At 41.9% G+C, this 22,526-nt stretch overlaps 2 protein-coding genes across 8 annotated transcripts in view; both read right to left on the minus strand.

The window, feature by feature from the left end:
- Positions 1-209: 209 nt before the first annotated feature.
- Positions 210-9,684, minus strand: LOC139401295 (trans-1,2-dihydrobenzene-1,2-diol dehydrogenase-like). Its single transcript, XM_071145640.1, has 7 exons — positions 9,454-9,684; positions 8,763-8,874; positions 8,370-8,533; positions 5,084-5,336; positions 4,831-4,955; positions 3,307-3,457; positions 210-3,054 (listed from the first exon to the last, which is right to left on the minus strand). The coding sequence occupies exons 1-7, from the start codon at positions 9,541-9,543 to the stop codon at positions 2,942-2,944; spliced, it is 1,008 nt and encodes a 335-aa protein (XP_071001741.1). The 5' UTR covers positions 9,544-9,684; the 3' UTR covers positions 210-2,941.
- Positions 9,685-10,634: 950 nt separating this feature from the next.
- LOC139401230 (unconventional myosin-Ib-like) overlaps positions 10,635-22,526 on the minus strand; it is a 149,670-nt gene continuing 137,778 nt past the window's right edge. For 2 of the 7 annotated variants that reach the window (XM_071145625.1, XM_071145617.1), the window contains exons 21-31: positions 21,852-21,920; positions 21,662-21,748; positions 21,194-21,280; positions 16,492-16,578; positions 15,355-15,429; positions 14,874-15,002; positions 14,520-14,626; positions 14,194-14,326; positions 13,645-13,797; positions 13,203-13,333; positions 10,635-12,984 (exon numbers count right to left, since the gene is read on the minus strand). In XM_071145625.1, the coding sequence (XP_071001726.1) occupies positions 12,855-12,984; positions 13,203-13,333; positions 13,645-13,797; positions 14,194-14,326; positions 14,520-14,626; positions 14,874-15,002; positions 15,355-15,429; positions 16,492-16,578; positions 21,194-21,280; positions 21,662-21,748; positions 21,852-21,920 (1,188 nt within the window). In that variant the 3' untranslated portion in view covers positions 10,635-12,854. Of the gene's footprint in view, positions 12,985-13,202; positions 13,334-13,644; positions 13,798-14,193; positions 14,327-14,519; positions 14,627-14,873; positions 15,003-15,354; positions 15,430-16,491; positions 16,579-17,786; positions 17,874-21,193; positions 21,281-21,661; positions 21,749-21,851; positions 21,921-22,526 lie in introns of all 7 variants that reach the window. The other 5 variants (XM_071145633.1, XM_071145632.1, XM_071145637.1 and 2 more) reach the window with 3 other exon arrangements.

Consider the following 22,526-nt stretch of genomic DNA (forward strand, 5'->3'; position numbering starts at 1 on the left):
TAGGCTTTAAATATGCCTGTGTATCCACACATTAATAAGTGGTTTAAACCATTCTTTAAACATAAATAACACAGTGATACAATCATGTCTTCCCCGGGAATTAGCTAACTTTGCCATACTCACTTCACAGGATAATCCTTCCGCTCCTGAGCGCACATTTGACACCTTTGTGGGAGACGCACCAGGAACTAACAGCTCTTTCAATAACGTTAATTGTAAAACATTTATTTATCCATATAAATTGTGATCTCATTTCATTACATTAGTAGTCGCTAGTTCTAGCTTTAAAACAACATCCTTATATTAACATTCACGCTCTAAAACCAATTACCAACGTTCCGACTAAACAAAAAAAAAATCAAAAATCAAATTGATTTATACAGCCCTTCTTACATCAGCTTATATATCTGTGCTGTACAGAAACCCAGCCTAAAACCCCAAACAGCAAGCAATGCAGGTGTAGAAGCACTAAACATGCATATCTCTCTTTTACAGGTGAACTAATGAGGATATCTTTACAATTATTTCATGAGCGTCCTCATCAATGCAATCAATACACAACTTCAATAAACGTCTGGTTTTATGTCTGAATTTCTATGGCACGGAGACTCGGTCTGTGACACAACCTCCCAGACTGCTAAGAACCTCTGTGTGACCTTGGATGACCTTGACCTTGTTGTGGCCATAATAAGTCACTTTCCAAAATTATAGAAAATAAGGAAATAAGCAATAGGCCTGCTGATCATCTCCCCTGCAGTGGTAGTAGCCTATGTTACATTAGCAGAATGAGGAGTATTGCACTCAACTCCAATCTGGAGATCAATGTTCTCTCTAACTAGCAAGGTAACACGTAGTCTGTTCTGTTGTAACCTATTACCTACAGTGCCTTGCGAAAGCGTTCGGCCCCCTTGAACTTTGCGACCTTTTGCCACATTTCAGGCTTCAAACATAAAGATATAAAACTGTATTTTTTTGTGAAGAATCAACAACAAGTGGGACACAATCATGAAGTGGAACGACATTTATTGGATATTTCAAACTTTTTTAACAAATCAAAAACTGAAAAATTGGGCGTGCAAAATTATTCAGCCCCTTTACTTTCAGTGCAGCAAACTCTCTCCAGAAGTTCAGTGAGGATCTCTGAATGATCCAATGTTGACCTAAATGACTAATGATGATAAATACAATCCACCTGTGTGTAATCAAGTCTCCGTATAAATGCACCTGCACTGTGATAGTCTAAGAGGTCCGTTAAAAGCGCAGAGAGCATCATGAAGAACAAGGAACACACCAGGCAGGTCCGAGATACTGTTGTGAAGAAGTTTAAAGCCGGATTTGGATACAAAAATATTTCCCAAGCTTTAAACATCCCAAGGAGCACTGTGCAAGCGATAATATTGAAATGGAAGGAGTATCAGACCACTGCAAATCTACCAAGACCTGGCCGTCCCTCTAAACTTTCAGCTCATACAAGGAGAAGACTGATCAGAGATGCAGCCAAGAGGCCCATGATCACTCTGGATGAACTGCAGAGATCTACAGCTGAGGTGGGAGACTCTGTCAATAGGACAACAATCAGTCGTATATTGCACAAATCTGGCCTTTATGGAAGAGTGGCAAGAAGAAAGCCATTTCTTAAAGATATCCATAAAAAGTGTTGTTTAAAGTTTGCCACAAGCCACCTGGGAGACACACCAAACATGTGGAAGAAGGTGCTCTGGTCAGATGAAACCAAAATTGAATTTGGCAACAATGCAAAACGTTATGTTTGGCGTAAAAGCAACACAGCTCATCACCCTGAATACACCATCCCCACTGTCAAACATGGTGGTGGCAGCATCATAGTTTGGGCCTGCTTTTCTTCAGCAGGGACAGGGAAGATGATTAAAATTGATGGGAAGATGGATGGAGCCAAATACAGGACCATTCTGGAAGAAAACCTGATGGAGTCTGCAAAAGACCTGAGACTGGGACGGAGATTTGTCTTCCAACAAGACAATGATCCAAAACATAAAGCAAAATCTACAATGGAATGGTTCAAAAATAAACATATCCAGGTGTTAGAATGGCCAAGTCAAAGTCCAGACCTGAATCCAATCGAGAATCTGTGGAAAGAACTGAAAACTGCTGTTCACAAATGCTCTCCATCCAACCTCACTGAGCTCGAGCTGTTTTGCAAGGAGGAATGGGAAAAAATGTCAGTCTCTCGATGTGCAAAACTGATAGAGACATACCCCAAGCGACTTACAGCTGTAATCGCAGCAAAAGGTGGCGCTACAAAGTATTAACTTAAGGGGGCTGAATAATTTTGCACGCCCAATTTTTCAGTTTTTGATTTGTTAAAAAAGTTTGAAATATCCAATAAATGTCGTTCCACTTCATGATTGTGTCCCACTTGTTGTTGATTCTTCACAAAAAAATACAGTTTTATATCTTTATGTTTGAAGCCTGAAATGTGGCAAAAGGTCGCAAAGTTCAAGGGGGCCGAACGCTTTCGCAAGGCACTGTACTAAGTGACTGGACAATCGCTTGAGGTCAAACAAGCAAAACAGCAAACTCAATAGGATGGATGCTGGCAAGCTGAACATAACTGGCACATATCCATTAAAAAAATCCCCATGAAATAAACATCATAGGCCGATTAGCCTCATAAGTCATTAAAAGCTCCTGAGACCATGTCTGCATCCCAAATGGCACCCTGTTCACTACTTTGACCAGGACTCATGCACTGGTGTGCACCATAAAGGGAATATGGTGCCATTTGGGACACAGACCATTATTACCAGGCAGATCAGAGGGAGCCGCCCCAAGCACACCCCCTTAGTTTAACCATCATAACAGCATAACCTATAGCATTCATTGGACCGAAGTCACCTGCTGACTAGCATCGGTAGAGAGTGCAGCCATGACTGAGAAAGGGGGACTTGGGTTGCATTATTTCTCATTGGATGCTGTCTTGATTATATGTCACTCCCACTTGTCTTCTGGCTTCATCCATGACCTCGGCGAGAAGGTGTGAGTGTGACCAAGGCATTCCAGAGCTCTCCTTCAGCTCTGATGGAAACAATCAGCGTGTTTGAGCAAGGCAAAGTGCATAATCGCTAATCTTGATCACACCAGTTATTTGGGATACAAGGTGATTTGTAAATTGAGTAATTCTGACGGCAATGTAGTCGGTCTCAAACCTGCAGATTCCCATACCATTTCCCCTATCGGCTTGGCCTGTTTTTGGTGCAAACTCTATTTTGATTTCAGTAAGGTGTGTTGTAATATTAAATGGTTCAAGTTGCTTTGTGTAAAGCCTACCTTTAAGCAGACACTGCCTGACCTCCTCTGCTTCGTAGCGCAGCCCAGTACTGTGAATGAAGTTGAGGGGAAGGCTGGGCTCAGGGAGAGGGTATTGCGTCACCTCTCCATTCACCTCCAGGCTCGTAGGACACCACATGTGGTTGGGGACCTCAGATAGAAACAACACCTAATATGATATTTTCTCTGAAGCCATTGATATGCCATTAATGTCACTTTGTTGATCTCAATAGGGAATTGAAGAGAGAGGCTTGTTTGATGATACTAATAAATGGTGGTGTGCTTAATCAAAAACAAGTTTTGATAAACACCATGGTACTCTGAATAATAAACTCTCAAACGTATCAAATGAACCACACTGAGAAAAAAAATATAAACGCAGCATGCAAAAATTTCAAAGATTTTTTCTGAGTTACAGTTCATATAAGGAAATCAGACAATTGAAATTAATTAATTAGGCCCTAGTCTATGGATTTCACATGATTCGGAATACATATACGTATGCATTTGATTGTCACAGATACCTAAAAAAAAGAAGGGGAGTGGATCAAAAACCCAATCAGTATCCAGTGTGACCACCATTTCCTTCACGTAGAGTTGATCAGGCTGTTGATTGTGGCCTGTGAAATGTTGTCACCCTCCTCTTCAATGGCAGTGCAAAGTTGCTGGATATCGGCAGGAACTGGAACACGCTGTCGTAAACGTTGAGCCAGAGCATCCCAAACATGCTCAATGGGTGACAAAACTATGCAGGTCATGGAAGAACTGGGACATTTTCAGCTTCCAGGAATTGTGTACAGATCCTTGCGACATGGGCCATGCATTATCATGCTGAAACATGAGGTGATGGTGGTGGATGAATGGGACGTCAATGGGCCTCAGGATCTCGTCACGGATTCTCTGTGCATTAAAATTGACATCGATAAAATGCAATTGTGTTCGTTGTCTGTAGCTTATGCCTGACCATACCATAACCCCACTGCCACCATGAGGCACTCTGTTCACAATGTTGACATCAGAAAACCTCTCGCCCACACAACGCTGTACACACTGTCTGCCATCTGCCCAGTACAGATGACACCGGGATTCATCCGTGAAGAGCACACTTGTCCAGCGTGCCAGTGGCCATTGAAGGTGATCAGTTGCCCAGTGAAGTCGGTTATGACGCCGAACTGCAGTCAGGTCAAGACCCTGCTGAGGACGACGAGCGCGCAGATGGGCTTCCCTGAGAAGGTTTCTGACGGTTGGTGCAGAAATTCTTCAATTGTGCAAACCCACAGTTTCATCAGCTGTCCACGTTAATATTTTTGTTCAGTATACGTAGGTTATTGAAGTTGTTCAGGAGGCTATGGAAATGTTCATTAAAAATCAGCTCTTCAATCAATCATAAACTTGTTTAATTTATTCAAAATCTTCATCATTAGATCAATAACTATAGTGTGCACTTCTTCCCCCACCCTCCTCTGGCTGTGACTTGTTAGAATAATGTATTTCCTCTGTATGTCTGTGTCTGCTAATTCCTACCTTGATGGTCCCCTTGGTCCCAGTGATAACAGCATCATTTGTCAGCATCATCGTGATGGAGCACGAGCAAACAGCCATTCTGTTCCCAGAGAACTTTAAGACCAAAACTACTGTTCCATCCACTCCTGGAGGTGCAAATACAAAGCATTAGAAATAGCAAAACTATTTCTTTATTTCAGTTGGAGACTTGAAAAGGGAAACTCTGGTGCTTAAGTTAAGCAAGTGGATCTCAAGTCAGAATACCACCAATTACCTGTGTCAATACAGTATCCCATGGCTTGGATGGACTCCGGTCTCTCCCCATTGAACACCATGAAGACAAACTGCAGGCAGTAGATCCCCAGGTCCAGTAGTGCCCCTCCACCCAGCTCTCTATGGGTCAGGCGAGGGATGTGTGTGAGGGGGGCTCCCAGGTCGGCCCTTACCATCTGGACCTCTCCCACCTCACCCTGGCCCAGCCGCCTGCCCACCTCTACAGACACAGGGAAGAAACGAGTCCAGATGGCCTGGGAGATATAACGGAGATACAGTGGAAAGAAAAAGTATGTGAACCTTTTGGAATTACCTTGATTTCAGAATAAAATGGATCTGATCTCCATCTAAGTCACAACAATAGACAAACACAGTCTGCTTAAACTAATAACACACAAACAAGTATACGCTTTCATGTCTTTAGTGAACACACCGTGTAAACATTCACAGGGTAGAGGCCGATTATGATTTTTCAACGCCGATACCGATTATTGGAGGACCAAAAAAAGCCAATACGAATAATCGGCCGATTTTTATATATATATTTGTAATAATGACAATTACAACAATACTGATTGAACAATGAACACTTTTATTTTAACTTAATATAATACATCAATAAAATCAATTTAGTCTCAAATAAATAATGAAACATGTTCAATTTGGTTTAAATAATGTCAAAACACAGTGTTGGAGAAGAAAGTAAAAGTGCAATATGTGCCATGTAAAAAAGCTAACGTTTAAGTTCCTTGCTCAGAACATGAGAACATATGAAAGCTGGTGGTTCCTTTTAACATGAGTCTTCAATATTCCCAGTTTTAGGTTGCAGTTATTATAGGAATTATGATGTGTTGACTATTTCTCTCTATACCATTTGTATTTAATTTACCTTTGACTATTGGATGTTCTTATAGGCACTTTAGTATTGCCAGCCTAATCTCGGGAGTTGATAGGCTTGAAGTCATTAACAGCGCTGTGATTCCAGCATTGCTAAGAGCTGCTGGCCACCGCATTAAAGTACTGTTTGAATGAATGCTTACGAGCCTGCTGCTGCCTACCACCACTCACTCAGACTGCTCTATCAAATATCAAACCATAGACTTGATTATAATATAATAAGCACATAGAAATACGAGCCTTTGGTCATTAATATAAACAAATCTGGAAAATATAATTTTGAAAACAAAATATTTATTATTTCAGTGAAATACGGAACCGTTATGTATTTTATCGAACGGGTGACAACCCTAAGTCTAAATATTGCTGTTACATTGCACAACCTTCAATGTTATGTCATTATTATGTCAAATTCTGGCAAATTATTTACGGTCTTTGTTAGGAAGAAATGGTCTTCACACAGTTTGCAATGAACCAGGCGGCCCAAACTGCTGCATATACCCTGACTCTGCTTGCACTGAACGCAAGAGAAGTGACACAGTTTCCCTAGTTAATATTGCCTGCTAATGAATGAAAAAATATACCTCTGTGTATTGATTTTAAGAAAGGCATTGTTGTTTATGGTCAGGTACATTAGTGCAACCAATGTGCTTTTTTCCCAAATGCGCTTTTGTTAAATCATCACCCGTTTGTTGAAGTTTAAGAAGCCTGTAATTCAATGATAAATGAACAGGCACCACATTCATTTTTATGCAACGCAGGACAAGCTAGTAAACCTAGTCATATCATCAACCATGTGTAGTGATTATGTGAAGATTGATTGTTTTTTATAAGATAAGTTTAATGCTAGCTAGCAACTTACCTTGGCTCCTTGAAGCCACAAGGTCCTTTTGATGCTGCATTCGCGTAACAGGTGGTCAGCCTGCTACGCAGTCTCCTCGTGGATTGCAATGTAATCGGCCATAATCGGCGTCCAAAAAGGAAGATTACCGATTGTTATGAAAACTTGAAATCGGACCTAATTAATCAGCCATGCCATGCCGATTATGCTTTTCCTTCACTCTGAGGTCCAACTCATCCCAAACCATCTCAATTGGGTTGAGGTCGGGTGATTGTAGAGGCCAGGTCATCTGATGTGCACTCCATCACTCTCCTTCTTGGTCAAATAGCACTTACACAGCCTGGAGGTGTGTTGGGTCATTGTCCTGTTGAAAAACAAATGATAGTCCCACTAAGCTCAAACCAGATGGGATGGTGTATCACTGCAGAAAGCTGTGGTAGCCATGCTGGTTCAGTGTGCCTTGAATTCTAAATAAATCACGGACAGTGTCACCAGCAAAGCACCATCACTCCACCTCCTCCATGCTTTACGGTGGGAACCACACATATGTGTAGATCATCCGTTCAAGTACTCTGTGTCTCACAAAGAACCAAAAATCGCACATTTTGGACTCATCAGACCAAAGGACAGATTTCCACCGGTCTAATGTCCATTGCTTGTGTTTCTTGCCCCAGAAAGTCTTGTCTTCTTATTGGTGTCCTTTAGTAGTGATTGCTTTGCAGCAATTCGACCATGAAGTCCTGATTCACGCAGTCTCCTCTGAACAGTTGATGTTGAGATGTGTCTGTTACTTGAACTCTGTGAAGCATTTATTTGGGCTGCAATCTGAGGTGCAGTTAATTGCCGATGTCTGAGGCTGGTAACTCTAATGAACTTATCCTCTGCAGAAGAGGTAACTCTGGGTCTTCCTTTCCTGTGGCGGTCCTCATGAGATCCAGTTTCATCAAATTCTTGAAATTATCCGTATTGACTGACCTTCATGTCTTAAAGTAATGATGGACTGTTGTTTATCTTTGCTTATTTAAGCTGTTCTTGCCATAATATGGACTTGGTCGTTTATCTAGGGCTATATTCTGTATACCAAAGAAATTCCACAAATGCACTTTTAACAAGGCACACCTGTTCATTGAAATCCATTCCAGGTGACTATCTCGTGAAGCTGGTTGAGAGAATGCTAAGACTGTGCAAAGCTGTCATCAAGGCAAAGAGTGGCTACTTTGAAGAATCTCAAATATATTTTCATTTGTTTAACACGTTTTTGGTTACTACATGATTCCATATGTGTCATTTCATAGTGTTGATGACTTCACTAATATTCTACAATGTAGAAAATAATACAAATAAAGAAAAACCCTTGAATGAGTAGGTGTGTCCAAACTTTTGACTGGTACTCTACATCAGTCCAACATATATTATTCAGGACAAACCATACCGCAGTATAAATATGTCAGTGTTGATGTACTGTATGTGGAAGTATATGATCAGAAGGAGCTTTAGAGCAAACTTGTATGAACATGTTTAAAGTGTCAGGAGTCCCCCTGTACAGTACCTCCATCAGAAAGACATCATTCTCCTTGGCTGTGTTGGTGAGCTCCAGTACCTCTCTTAGATTCATGGCCAGGGGTTTCTCTATGAGCACGTTCTTATGGGAGGTCAAGAAGAGCTTACCTGTGCTCAGGTGGTGAGAGTGGATGGTTCCCACATACACCACATCTGCAAAGAAAGATAGGGGTACGAGCATGGGCTTCCAGCTCCAGTCAATTTAAGGCAACAAGCCTATACCACATTGGTTATCAGGTTTTATCCCAAGGTTACAGATGACTTGTGGCCTGAAATGGTCAAACACCTTGGCTATACAGTATCTCTTGTCAAGAGCATGAGTCAAGGTAACATTTTTTAACCAGATCTGTACCAGGGTAAGGGATTTCATGATAGAACCCACCTATGTCTGAGTCTTTTGCTAGCTCCTCATAGCTCCCATAGACTCTTGGGATGTTGTGCTTTTTGGCAAACTCTTGTGCATGATGGAGATTCCGAGCAGCAACAGCCACAATCTGAAAAAGATAACAATTTTAATTGTTTCAATTAGAGGTAAATTGAATATAATTTATTTTGTAAAAAATATATACAACAAGATGCATTCCTAGGGGATAGCACTTAAAACGCTTATTTCCAAAGTGGTTATAGATGGTAATAGTATTTAGAGTGATAATAGCGTTTTAAATAACCTTTAATTTCTTACTTGAATCCCATAAACATTTATGTTAGCTTTTCCTCAACCACATTCCTCAATTTGGCAGGGTCAGGCTGTTGAAATTACACATGATGCCTTACTTAACATAAATTAATATTTGATTGGCCCAGTATTAGGAGAATTACGGTAAAGATTTACACAACATGCAATAAATGGACAATTACGCAACCACAGAACATGGAAACATGGGAGTTATTTACAAAAAAATATATGTTTTCTTCTCACTGATGTCACTAACGAGTTAAACATTCATAAATTATTCTGCAATAATACCAAATGTCTTCTCAAAAATACACTTCACCCTTGCTTATAAGCGAGTAGCCTAATCACGCAAGTGTTTTAGGATTCCCCCTCATTCCCAATCACAAATAACGTTTACCTGGTGGTCGTCGTGAGGTAGGGTCCTCAGAGCAACTGAAAAGTCGTGGCTGATTTTCCCTGCACTGCAGATTCCCCACCGTGTTGCCATGATTACTTATGAACTAGCACGTCTCTCTATCGACGCCAGATAGATTTAGCAGACTTTTTTTCATAAGGATATATTTCCCACCAGTAGGGAGATACAGAATACCAGTAGCCGATCTCAGCTGGTTCCTTAACTGGAATTCCACTAGGTGGCGCCAGAGGCTTAACTCTAAAACCCTGAAAAACCCGAGAGCCCCATAAGTCTATTTATTAGCGTCACTGATGCGATACTATTATGCAGGAATTTAGTTCCAAATGTATTTTAGATACCACCAAACTCAAACTATATACACAAGAGGATGAATCAAATTATTGAAATGGTGTTCATAGATTATATTTCTATATTGAGAGCTCTGATTTCTTATCCACTGTCAATCACATGTAGCCTACATGTGTCTACACAATGCGATGCTTTGTCAGTTCTGTCTGCCATTAGCCCTGCTCACAGAGGGCTGGTTGTCTTCTCAACAGAAAGATAGGCCACACCATCATTTCCCAGCCTGCAGAAGACTACAAGACTGATGGGAACTTGGTCCAGGACAGCCCATAATTGTGGGCTATTTATATCTGTGCATTATCGGTCAAGGGCTGCTCCCAGGGTACTGCTGCTGGCAGCCTCCCCAAGCCGCAGAATTTAACCAGGGACAACTCTCCAGATGTGATGGAAAACATTTGGGTAGCTGCCTGGTCTAGTCCACCCACCCCTTGCTATCTGTGTACCAGGAGAGCTGAGAGGCCTCTCAGCTCACCTTTTACACTAGTGATGCATGTAATCTTAGTTTGATCTAATGAATGAAGTGGTGGTAGAGTTTACAGTGAGTGTACTGTTCACTTTAAGTACTGTAGGGTAAGCCCATTGTGGATGGACTTATGTGAAAATACATGCATAACAGGAGTCTAGAATAAGCTTGAAAGTTCAGAAAGAGTGCATTACTTGAGTTTGATGGATATAAGATACAGTTAACATGTTGTTTGTTTGTGTATCCCCCCTCCAATGGTTAACGGTCGATGGCTGGTAATGCTGACTGGGAAACATCCGTTTTGAGAGATCATAAACTGAACAGATGCACATATGCATTCAAAACCAACAAAATCACAAAGTAGTCCATTTATTTATTGCTTTTTTAATTTGAAAAGCATTACTTGTAAATTTGTTACATTGAGGACTGAAACACTTCCATGTTCTCCATCTCGCAGCGCAGGTTACATTAGGCACACAACAAGAATGCATACATCATTGAGTTTATTTTCGTATTTTACTTCAAATACAAACACAGAGGTGGTTATAGCAAACTGCATTGAAATCTCAAACTGTACAGGACTGAGAAGCACAAACATGCATTGACTCAGTTCAACATCTTCCCCCGTGGAAGGAAAAAACAACAATCATTCCTCAAGTCCACCTGTGGAATTACAAAAACATGTAAAAAACGTTATTTATTTTAAGGTACACCAGTAATCTATAGGTATGTGATCTAGAGCAGTTTGGCTGAGCTTCCACCTCCACATTGCCACCACCAGAGAACCCATTGGTTTAACCTTGAAGTCAACAGTACAAAACCCCCCACTAAAACATCCCGATAAAGAATATCATTAAATATACTTCCAAATAGAGCAATGACTGAAGTGACATTGGCTTGTGTGTGTGTGTGTAAAGTATATCACATTCATACACAGGCAGAGCAGACAGTGAAGCTGTGATTGCTAGATTTCTGAAAAAACTTCCCAAGAATATACTACATGGCCATACGCACAATCCCAAGAAAAACACTGCATTTATTATTAGCCAGAGTGGGGCTACAAAAAATATATATAACAGCCCACATTGCAATGGCAAATATATATAGATATTTCTGCAGCACAGCAATAAGAGAACTAGCATTAGGACACTATAATTTATCCGTACATACTCCATCCATGCTGGGTCTGTTTTAGCATTTACAGTTGATGTGTATGATACAGTCAGTGAGTGAGTGAGTGTTTCTCTACAGCATGCGTTTGAGAAATGTCAGTCACAGAATGTAGGACTCAATCTTATGTCCTGTCTGTTGCCATGCTGCATCCTTTTACTATTTTATTACTCTCATGCCAAAGGGTGGAGGGATGCTTGAGATGGTGTAGCCTAGCCTAGGCAGCGTTGTAGGCATCCATTTCCCTTCAATTTCAAACAAGAGGACCATTGAAAACAAGCAGCCTTGTGGCTCTAAAAAGACTGATCAGTATTGAATCTGGGATAGTTATCAAGGTAGACTTGGGAACCCTGGGGTCCATCTCAATTCCTGTGGTAAAGTTTAGAGATGTAAAGTACTTTAAGGACAACTGGAGAGTGAGAAAAGTGTGCAGTGTTTTCAAATAAAGTCTTGGTCCTAGTTGATTGAGGCCCCCTTTCAACTTTTTTTTTGGCATTTACTTATAAACTGAGTAGGGACCCTTCAACTTTTTGTTTTTGTGTTAGTGTCCAAGACCTGACTAGATGACTACAGATGGATACATGCAGCATGTCATGGCACCTCACAGAGTAGGGCGGCTGAATGGCACACGGAAGTTATTATGGATACTAAGTGGTTGACAATCGATCACTTGGCAAATCACATTTGACAAGTGTTGATTCTTGTACTTGACCACCCACTGTAGTCAGTTGTGTAAGTGTCAGCAAAGGAAAACAAAAACAACCCAGATAATATTTTGACTATTAATCACCATCTTTTCAAATTTTAACTCACCCAGGTGAACATTACAAGTGCAGTCATAGTTTAACTTTCAGAGAAAACGTTAGAGCAATCCTGAAAGCTCTCTGGTCATCGTTGATCTATTGAGTTGCCATTTGAGAGCTTAAACAGATAAACCGATGAGGACCCAAATCTAGTGCAGGGGTGTGTCTCGTCAGCACTTTCTTTCTTTGCCCTTTACAGATCTCTGAACATGGGTATGGCTTGATACCACACCACACAGCCTGCATATTTGCTTTCCCAAGCTCAACAATCAGTATCATCTGACTGGAGATATCTTGTGCTCCATTGACAAGAGAGCACTTCTTTCTTTCACCCACATCTTTTAAAACTAGTAAAATATTTTTTGTTTGTTCATCTTTCTCTCCTATAACCCTATCGCCATGCAATCCTATGGGTCTTTCACTCTCTACCAAAAGTGTCAGCGCAGTTAAATATTACAGTGATGCAAGGATTCTGAATAGAGGAAATAACAACAAAAAACAAAAGGCAGAGTAATTGCACAGTCATTGGGGGCGGGGGCTGGAGTTTAGGCCTGATTGTGAACTGTCATGACAACTAAGTATTATAGGATGCTTTGTCATCTCTATGGTGATGGCACAGACACCTCCAGTAGGCGGTTGTTCTTGCGTTTGCAGGCAGCACTGTTTCCGTTCTTAGGCCCCCCCTGGATGAACTTGACACACACCTTGTCCTGCTTGAACTGCACCAGGAACCTGCCAGACACACAAAGAGGAAGTAGGATAAGAAACCATCTGACATCATGGGATTTCATTACACTGATCCCAGATCTGTTTTTGTAAACGTAACAATGAGTAGAGGCAGTTGGCAATACATTACAAACACATCTGGGACCAGGCCAGGATTTGACTAAGAGAAACAGCAGCAGCATTGCAACATAAAGTCAATATGGCGACGTGTCTCCGGTTCTTACTCGTCTGAGATGTCAATGTTGATCTGGTCCCTGTCTGCAGCAGTGGTCCCTATGCGGTGGAGTTTGGTGATGATCTCTATAAGATGCTCACTGCTCAGCAGGAAGTCACCTTTGGAAGCTGAAGCAGAGCCCTATGGGTAAAAAACACAGAGGGGTGTTAGTCTTTTCAATCTCAATATGCCTACCCAATCTTTCTATGGTTAGCCCTTAACGTTACACTAAAAGTTATGAATCAGGACATGACTAATATAATTAGACACAGAGCGGGGCTAAACTGGTTGAAATTCCATCATTAGAACCAGTTTGCAACCAGTGGATTTATGCAGCAAGCAAAGCAGATTCATTTCAACCAGCTTTGGACACTGCGTTTTCGATCGCTGGATGATGTCCATATGTAAGTGCATCACAATGGAGCTGGAGTGGGATCCCTCCCCTCCATCACCTCTTTGAGCTTGAGGGCGAAGAAGCCGTCACTCTGGGTGCTGACCGACACGCTAGCGAGGTCTGGCAGCGGCACGCTGGCCTTCACCTGGCCCGTCTTCTGGTCAGCCAGGACAAAGTTGCTTTTGGTCAGCAGGAAGAGCCTCGGCGACCCCTGTAACACGGACAGACTAGGTTTAATAAGAATTTGGTAACACTATTTTACAGTAGAGAAATCACCAGTTATTTACTTATAAAGTACATGGCAAAATTGTAATTATAAAAGCAACCTATACATGTATAAACTCATTAATAGCAAAAACAGAGCATTTATACGGTGATAGTGGTATAAAAACATTGGTAGGCTGAATCTGTCAAATATAAAACATTAGTTTTCCTTTGACTACTGTACAGCATAGTTACAGATATCCTCTAATAATAAAGCTATGACTGAAGAGTTTGGTCCATATAAACTGTGTTCAGGCCTGTTAGACTGTTGACTCCCTCAGGCTTCAGTACAGTTACATGAACAGATTTTGTTGAGGTAAGGCACTTTGAGAAAGGTACTTGCCTTGCCGTTGGCCCTGTTGATCTTGTTCACCAAGTCAGCCAGTAGCACCTTCTCCTCCATAGCACTGTTCAGCTTCTGGTACTTGGGGTTCTTCTGGATCTCCAGATAGTCTCCCTTGAAAGGCTGGCTGACACTAAACAATAATAATGAATTTTATATAGTGCTTTTAATGGACACAAGGATGCAACAGAGAGGAACTCACAGCAATGCATTGATTATACTCAGGAAAAGGGAGCTAAAATGGCTGCTAGTAAAATTTGCTTGCAACATTAGCTTCACGTCAAACATCATGTAATGAGTGAATCAAGGAGGGAAATATGTTATACCTGCTGGGGTACAGAGCCTTCTTGTCCTTGAAGATCTCACTGGCCTCAAGTTTCTCCTCATACACAGCCTTCTTCTCCTCTGTGAACTGGCCCCGGTATTTCTTGCACTGATAATTGAAAAGATACATCATCAATCCCTGGGAAGTTTGTTGTATTGATGTCCCTCAAACTATAAACTATAAGGCCAGTGGGCAAAGCTGGTTGTACATTAGTACAACCAGTTTACAACACGGTTGACATCCTAGCAACCAGATGTGCCTGCTGGGTAGTGGCATATACAACAACTTGACCCTTTGACCTGTAAGATCAGTGATGCCCCCTTGAAAGAACAGCCAAAGATGATAACAAACTAACCCTCCAGAGGTGGAAGATCCTCCTGAGCTGAGTGTGAGCTCCCTCCAGGAAGCCATAAGGCTTTGCCGGCCAGGTGTTGTCCATAGGGGACATTGTAGTGGTCTTCAGACCAAGGAAGTACTTCTGCATCTGGAGGGAGAGGGAGACAGGCATATATTCAATACCTCCCTTTCAGACTTGGATTACTGTTGACATTCAGGAACATATAACTCTGGTTTCCTGGACAAAGTTTAAGCATAATCCGAGAAGCATGTTCAATGGAGATTCTCCATTTAATGTGATTTTTACTCCAGCACTAAGCTTAATCTGTGTCCGGGAAACCATCCCTTAGTGATTCAAATGGACACTACCCATCAGTGCTTAAAGGGATACACGACTAATTCATTCTAGCCTAGTCCCAGATCTGATTGTGTGGATTTGCCAACTCGGCAAGACCGCATAAATAGATCTGGCACCAGGCTACATTCACACTTCTACTTACGATTCTCTGGATGGTGAAGTCGTAGATCTTCTTGCCAGCGTTGGCTCTAAAGAACTTCCTGTACTCCCTGCGGACCTGTAACCAAGGAGACAACTGGCCGTCAATCATCCATCCCCATAGTGATCTGATTTGAGGCATGGGGCCAATAGAGAAGAGATTACAGTGGTGATGACTATAGCAACAGGCAGACGTGGTTAGTTACAATGAACTCAAGAAACATCATACAAACAAAGGGAGGGAGGGAAAATCTGTTGAGCACTCAACTCAAATCAGAATGGGACTTTCTCCTAAATGTTTTTTTCTGAAAATGAGATGTTACATAGTTAATTAATAATGAGGTGGTCAATTTAAATCACACTGATTGGAGTCGACAGGTTAACAGGTTCTGAGAGCTGCTCTGATGTGCCAAGGTGACATGCACATTGTGCAATCAATTAATCTGATGACAGGATTGGGGCCACTCAGACTACAGTAATACATGAGAAAAGGAGTAGATTTGGCACCAGACAACAAGACCTATAGAGGGTTAGACATGTTGATGGTTACACAGCTTATCATGCACATGATGCAGACAGGACATACAGCAATTGCTAGAGACAGACAGACAGACATCCATCCATGTCAGTCAGGGTCAGTAGTGCCTTTGACCTCTCTGTTAAGAGGCTGCAGTCTTCAAGAACGAGCAAAAAAAAGAAGAAAAAAGAGCATCTGTGAATGAATTATAACCAACCATAGCCAGCTTATCTAAAGCCCTGCTGGCCTCATGGAGAGAGCAGGATAGACGTACATTACACCTCATTGTACATCTTAATAACGTAATGTGTGTCACTGCAGGGATACAGGAGGGGAGGGTAGGTAGGAGGGCATATCCTTTGGTACTGGACTGTCCAGATATCAAATCAGTCACTCTGGAGCTCACATGCATGAACTGTGTCATCACTGTGTGGTTGGTCCCGAGCTATGATAGGCTGAGGCTGACTGCATGCTGGTTCTGTGAAGTGTGCCTACCCCTCCAACACCAAAGACCGGGGAGTGGCTCAGAGGGTAAGGGGTGATTGGTTAGGGTAGAAAGGAGTGGCTGGTTAGGCTAGAAGGGTGGCTGGAGGGTAGGGAAGGCTGGGCAGTGGGCAGGTATACCTGTAGTCCCAGCCAGTAGGCCCAAATGATGGCGACGGCGTGCTTACGCCTGGCCTCCTCCTTCAGGCGCCTCAGCTCCCTGCGTGCCTTTTGGGAAGAAGGGAGGAAAGAGAGGGAAGGAACGAACGATTGAAAGGAGGGAATAATAGACTGATATGGAGGAAGAGACACTGCCCTGTGTGAGGAAACACGTCACAAGAGCCCTGTCTAGTTACCAAGATCCTGAATACGATTTAACCAACTATGGGAAGAATGCAATTATCATGAAATAGACATTATAATAATGCTGTAGTTTGATTATGTACTGTACATCAACTAGTCTTTTTGATTGAAACAGACATGACTCTGTTGGCCAAGAGCAAAGTACAAAGCTCAAGGTAACAAGTCCATCAGGAGGTCTCTCCAACGTTCCATACACTGCAATGCACACTGAGAAAAAAAAATGATGCAAACCTCAAGGAATCAGCAAGCAAGGAGGTGTAGCATGCAATTTATGGTGAGAACAGCATGCAGAAAGAAATAAAGAAAGAGAGCAGACATCCTGCAGATAGAGGTTGCAAAAGGTGAGGCATGGGCCTCAGGGAGGAACCAAAACACACCTAAACATCATGACCTTTGGTAAGAAGAACTCAAAGCCAGGATAGCGGAGTGTGAGTGTTTGGGTGGTTTGGGGTAGGGCAGGCAAAGAGTTTATCCAAGGTTCCAGACACTGTGTGTGATGCCAGTCTAGTGCCTGTCAACATCCCCCCGCATTCCTCACCCCCCTCCCGGTGTCAGTCTGGATCAGCTATAATCCATCAGGCTGCACAGCAAAGAGGCTTAAGTGACTGTATCTTTATCTTTACCCCAACCCTCCCCTCCCCCACCCATAGCCCTTGCGCCCAGGCCTGTCCATTATCTACCAGAACCAAGGGCCATCAGAACTCCAGTCATCTATCTCTAGATCTCTTCCATTAAACCATTAAAGACTAAACAGAAGCTAGCTTGGCTGAGAGAGCCAGCATGGGTGTTTGGGGGTCTTGCTCTAGTCCAGTAGGCTATGTAACCCCCCCGCAATTCTGTTTTAACATGCAATGGGACATTGGATGAGGGGTTCGTATGGCACCTTGTCATGCAATATAAATGGGATGGGTGGTGGTAATGGGGAGGATAGCTAGAGAGACATTCACAGTCTCTCCAGACTATTGTTTGGCTAATGCAGGGGTCTGGCATCTGTCTGGTTGGATCAGATGGAGAAATGGCAGGCGGGCGGCGGGATATGGATGGATATTGTTTACAGGCTTCTTCCCAAATACCTTGGTCCCCTGCCAGCCGGCCCAAATGACAGACACGGCGTGCTTTTCTCGCGCCGCCACCTTTAGATGCCGCAGTTCTCTCCGAGCCTGGGAAAGTGGTGGGGTTGGATTTATTGTGTTTTGGGAGGAATATACCCATTGGGATAGGTGTTGGTATAAATAAGAAGCAGACGAACAGCAATATGTAGCCTACCCGGCAAGTAGCATAAAAGTAGCATAAAGATGAAAAGATTAAGACAATGGAGGAAACATTAGCTACCATTTGGAGCTTATGACTGAGTGATCACTAGTAATCAGAATAACTTGAGTGCTCTTCGACCATTGATGGCCTGATAAATCCTACCCCTGCAAACCTAACTAAATGTGATGAATATGCGGCATATTTCAGAGATCAGATAAACATTAGGCTGGGTATCAGTCAAGCAAGACCTGATGAGAAGTTTGATTATATGTTTCCTAGCCTACCACAAAGGCACTATGGATTTATTTTCCCTGCTTGACACATACAGACATGCTCAGGAAAGTGATATCACAACTTAAGGTCTTCTACCTGCCTTCTGGATTCTATCCCACCACCACCTTCTTCAAACCTACATTTAATTGCATATCTGAAGAAGTACAAGCTATTGTTAATCACTCCCTGTCCATTGGCACTTCCCCCACTGCACTAAAAACTGCTACGGTAAAACCTCTTCTGAAGAAAAATAGTCTAGATTCTTCAGCTCTCAGCAATTTTCAGCCAATCTCCAACCTTCCATTCTTAAGCAAAATGGAGAAATTGGTTTTAAAACAGATAATTATTTTTTTCAAAAGCCAACTACATTATTAAAAAAATGCAATCTGTTTTTTGTGCCCACCACAACACAGAAACTGCCTTAGTTAAAGTGGTAAATGAGCCACCACAGATGTCAAACAGCTCTCGGATTTAAGTGCTGCATTCAACCCTGTTAAAAATGATGTCCTTCTGGACAGGTGGGTTGGCTTCTTCAGTCAAGTTCTAAATTGGTTTAGGACCTATTTAATGGGTCAAGAGTTTGTCACCCTTGGTGAACATAACTCAGAGAAAATACATAGCACATGGCATTTTACAAGGTTCAATTTTGGGTCCGGCACTGTTCAGTTTATATACATTAACCCTTGGCAGTGTTATCAGAAAGCACAGCATTGACATTCCCTGCTACACAGACAATACACAACTTTATATTTCTGTGTGACCAGAGGATGTTAGCACCACAGATACATTATTAGACTGTATTAGTGATTTAAATACTTGGATGGCTCACAACTTCCTCCAGCTAAATCAAGACAAGACTGAGGTACTTATTGTTGGCGCTAAAGCACAGAGAGAATTCTGGCTTTAATTCACAGTCAATAAAGATAAAACAGGTTAAAAAAAACCTAGGTGTTATTTTAGATTCTGAACACAATTTTGAATCACACATTAGCAATGTGACCAAAATAGCTTTTTACCACCTGAGGAACATTGTCATGGTGCGGCCGTTTCTCCACGTTTTTATTACAAGCAGGTTTCACTACTGTAATGCTCTCCTGTCTGGTCTACCCAAGAAAGCCATTGGTCAACGAAAGCCATTGGTCAACTGCAAAACATACAGAATGCTGCAGCACGGATACTGACCAAGATCAGACGGAGAGCACACAGTACACAGGTTTTAAAGTCTCTGCACTGACTGCCTGTGAGTTTTAGAATTCATGTTAAGATAATTTTTATTGATTTTTAAATCAATACACGATTGTGCACCCCAATACATGTCAGACATGCTTTTAAGTGATGTACCCCTCAGGACGTCTGGCACTGGCCTTTTAACTATCCCAAAGCCTGGGACCAAGAGGCATGGTGGCAGCCTTTAGTTATTATGACCCTAGCCTCTGGAACAGCCTGCCAGAGATCCTGAGGGGGGACAAAACTGGAAAATGTAAAAGGGATCTTAAAACACACCTTTTTAGCTTTGCTTTTCCTTAGGGTGCTTTTAGTCGTTAAATTTTTGATATTATTTTGTTTTTTTTAATCCTCTTGTGTTTGTTGTGTAGTAAATATTTGTTTTTATTTGTTTTTCCTGTGACACACATTGCGTTGCATTCCATGTCTGAAATGTGCTGTGTAAATAAAGCTTAATTTGATGAACTAGCAACATTAGTACAAAAGTCCAGGTTTTCCTGAAGTCCCCCGAAATTAATTGTATCCGATATAGTATCTGATCGATTATATTCATTAAACTTTGTGACTACTTGGCATGGTCTGTTTTAGTACAACAGCTCACATAACTCACTGACACCACTCCAATTCAGTGCCAGTTACAGTGGGCTTTGCCCAGTCTAAGAAACTAGACTAGATCCACCAATCAGATGGGACGATTAGTCGATAAATTAAGCCACACGCGACTGCTTTGGTCATGCAACATATAGCAATACATGATCTTTGACGATTATCTGGTGAGTGTGGCTGTAAAGCCTTTAGATAAGATCATGCAGAGTTACAAAATAGTTGTAAAGGTTGTTTTTCAATGGATAGCAGGACTGAGTTGATCTACATCCCTTGTTATTAAATGTCCATAAAACATGACATGTTGTGCATGGACTGTTTTAAAGGATTTATATGTTGCCTCTAAAACATATAGCACTTTAAAAGTCCATAAAGTGCTAATGGTGGTATGTGCTATGACCATGAGGCTATATGATCTGAAGATCCCTAGCAGGGTTGGGCCAATTCCATTTAAATTCAAATCAATTCAGTAAGTAAACCAAATTCCAAATGTTCCTCATTGAAAAGCATTGAAGAGAATTGGAATTTCAGTGTACTTCTGAATTGACTGAAATTTAAGTGGAAATGACCCTAACCCTGCTCTTTGTGTTCCTGTAATGGCACATGGAATACAGTCTATTCTCAGCACAGTCCTCAGAATTATTACATCAAAGTGAACACATGATATTCATTCTGATTGGATACTGTACGTCCATTATCATGTACTATCCGTCATGTCTCTCATAAAAACAGATTACAGAGGAATGCAATGACAAACATCAAGAAAACAACAGACAGACATGGGAATGGAAAGGAGAATTGTGTTGTGGGACTTGCAGTTGTTCCTAAAGGGAGAATGTAAGGGAGGCTCCATAACAGTAACAGAGGACTAGCAAACAGACGTTTAAATAGATGTTAGTGGGATAAGGTTAGCCACCCAATATCCCTCAAATGACACCTATTGAAGGGACAATAAAACAGATGAGTCAATCACCAGACACTGGTAAGGGACGCTAGTGGACCAATGGGACAACGGAGGGACGATGACGAGCCATTCAATTGGTCAGTTTCAAGAGGAGGGGTGGGACATGGAGTATGACGGACAGCTGGGATGGCAAAACACGACAACGGCAACCGGCTTAAATACCTTGGTCCCCTGCCAGTATGCCCATATGACAGACACGGCACGCTTATTCCGCGCCTCCGTCTTTAGGCGCCGCAGCTCCATCCGAGCCTGGTGGTGGCCGGGAGGGTGGAAGGATGGAGGGAGGAGAGTGGAGGTTATGAGGGAAGAATTAGAGAGAGGGGAGGAAGAGAGTGAAAAAGAGTGTGAGAAAAGCAGCGGTGGTAAGATCAGCGACAGTAGAAGACCCGAAGGAAAAAGCTGTGAAATTGCTCTAGTTTAGCTCTCAGTATAGCTGGGAGACCTGAGCAGAGCCATGTCTTATAATACTGTATTTCCTTACCTGACTTTATGGCAGATAAACCTTGCAAAAGCAAAAGGCAGTGGATGTCCATAATCAGCAGCTCATCCATTTCCTCCCAATATCATTCTATACTTGTCTTTACATTGTCTAATCATTATGTTGAAATCAGGTAGTGTTTGAGCCAGTACCTGAGTCCCGTGCCAGTACGCTGCAATGGTAGTCACAGCCTCCTTGCATCTCTTCTCGTATTTCAGTTGCCGCAAGATGTTGCGGGCCTGGAGAAAAAAACATTGTTTTTAAACATGCCTTTACTACAGCATTATCACAGGAAAAAATGCTTTCTTATACTGTTTGACTGGTATGTGGACATGGACATACCTTCCACCCTCTGATGAAGGACTGCATCACTAGTGTAGCACTCTTGATCTTCTGATATTTATTTTGTTGCTGCAACAGGGGAAGGAAAAAAACACTGAGCTTAACTGACAAGTAAGATTGAACGACAGGCATATAAGCTCTATAGCCACCATATTAGGGATGTGCATCTTTCTAGTTTCAAGACGATTTGATATGCATCTAGATACATGGGCTCCGATACGATGCAGGAAAGAAACATTTTAGCATCAAACGATTCAGTGCGATTTGGTTGAATTCATTTCCATTTTAAAATCAAATCTGCTGCTGATGGATGAGCTGGGCCTCTCTGTGCTGGATCTGTCTGAACTGACTGTGTGTGTGTGTGTGTGTGTGTGTGTGTGTGTGTGTGTGTGTGTGTGTGTGTGTGTGTGCATAAGATATGTACACTACCATTCAAAAGTTTGGGTTTTTTTTAAAGAAAAGCAGATTTTTCTTGTCCATCAAAATAACATCAAATTGATCAGAAATAGGGTGTAGACATTGTTAATGTTGTAAATTACTATTGTAGCTGGAACACCAGTAAATACATCAACAGTGAAGAGGCGAGTCTGGGATGCTGGCCTTCTAGGCAGAGTTGAAAGAAAAAGCCATATCTCAGACTGGCCAATAAAAAGCAAAGATTAAGATGGGCAAAAG

Source organism: Oncorhynchus clarkii, chromosome 3 (genome assembly GCF_045791955.1).
Source record: "Oncorhynchus clarkii lewisi isolate Uvic-CL-2024 chromosome 3, UVic_Ocla_1.0, whole genome shotgun sequence".
Lineage (NCBI taxonomy): Eukaryota > Metazoa > Chordata > Actinopteri > Salmoniformes > Salmonidae > Oncorhynchus > Oncorhynchus clarkii.

Bases quoted from the DNA above. Each gene is read 5' to 3' on its own strand.
- LOC139401295 (XM_071145640.1), bottom strand. From the start codon at position 9,543: ATGGCAACACGGTGGGGAATCTGCAGTGCAGGGAAAATCAGCCACGAC. The intron at 5,337-8,369 runs GTACTGTACAGG...TATATCTCCCAG, and splicing joins ATGATGTCTTTCTGATGGAG to GCCATCTGGACTCGTTTCTT. The intron at 4,956-5,083 runs GTAATTGGTGGT...TTGCACCTCCAG, and splicing joins GGGATACTGTATTGACACAG to GAGTGGATGGAACAGTAGTT.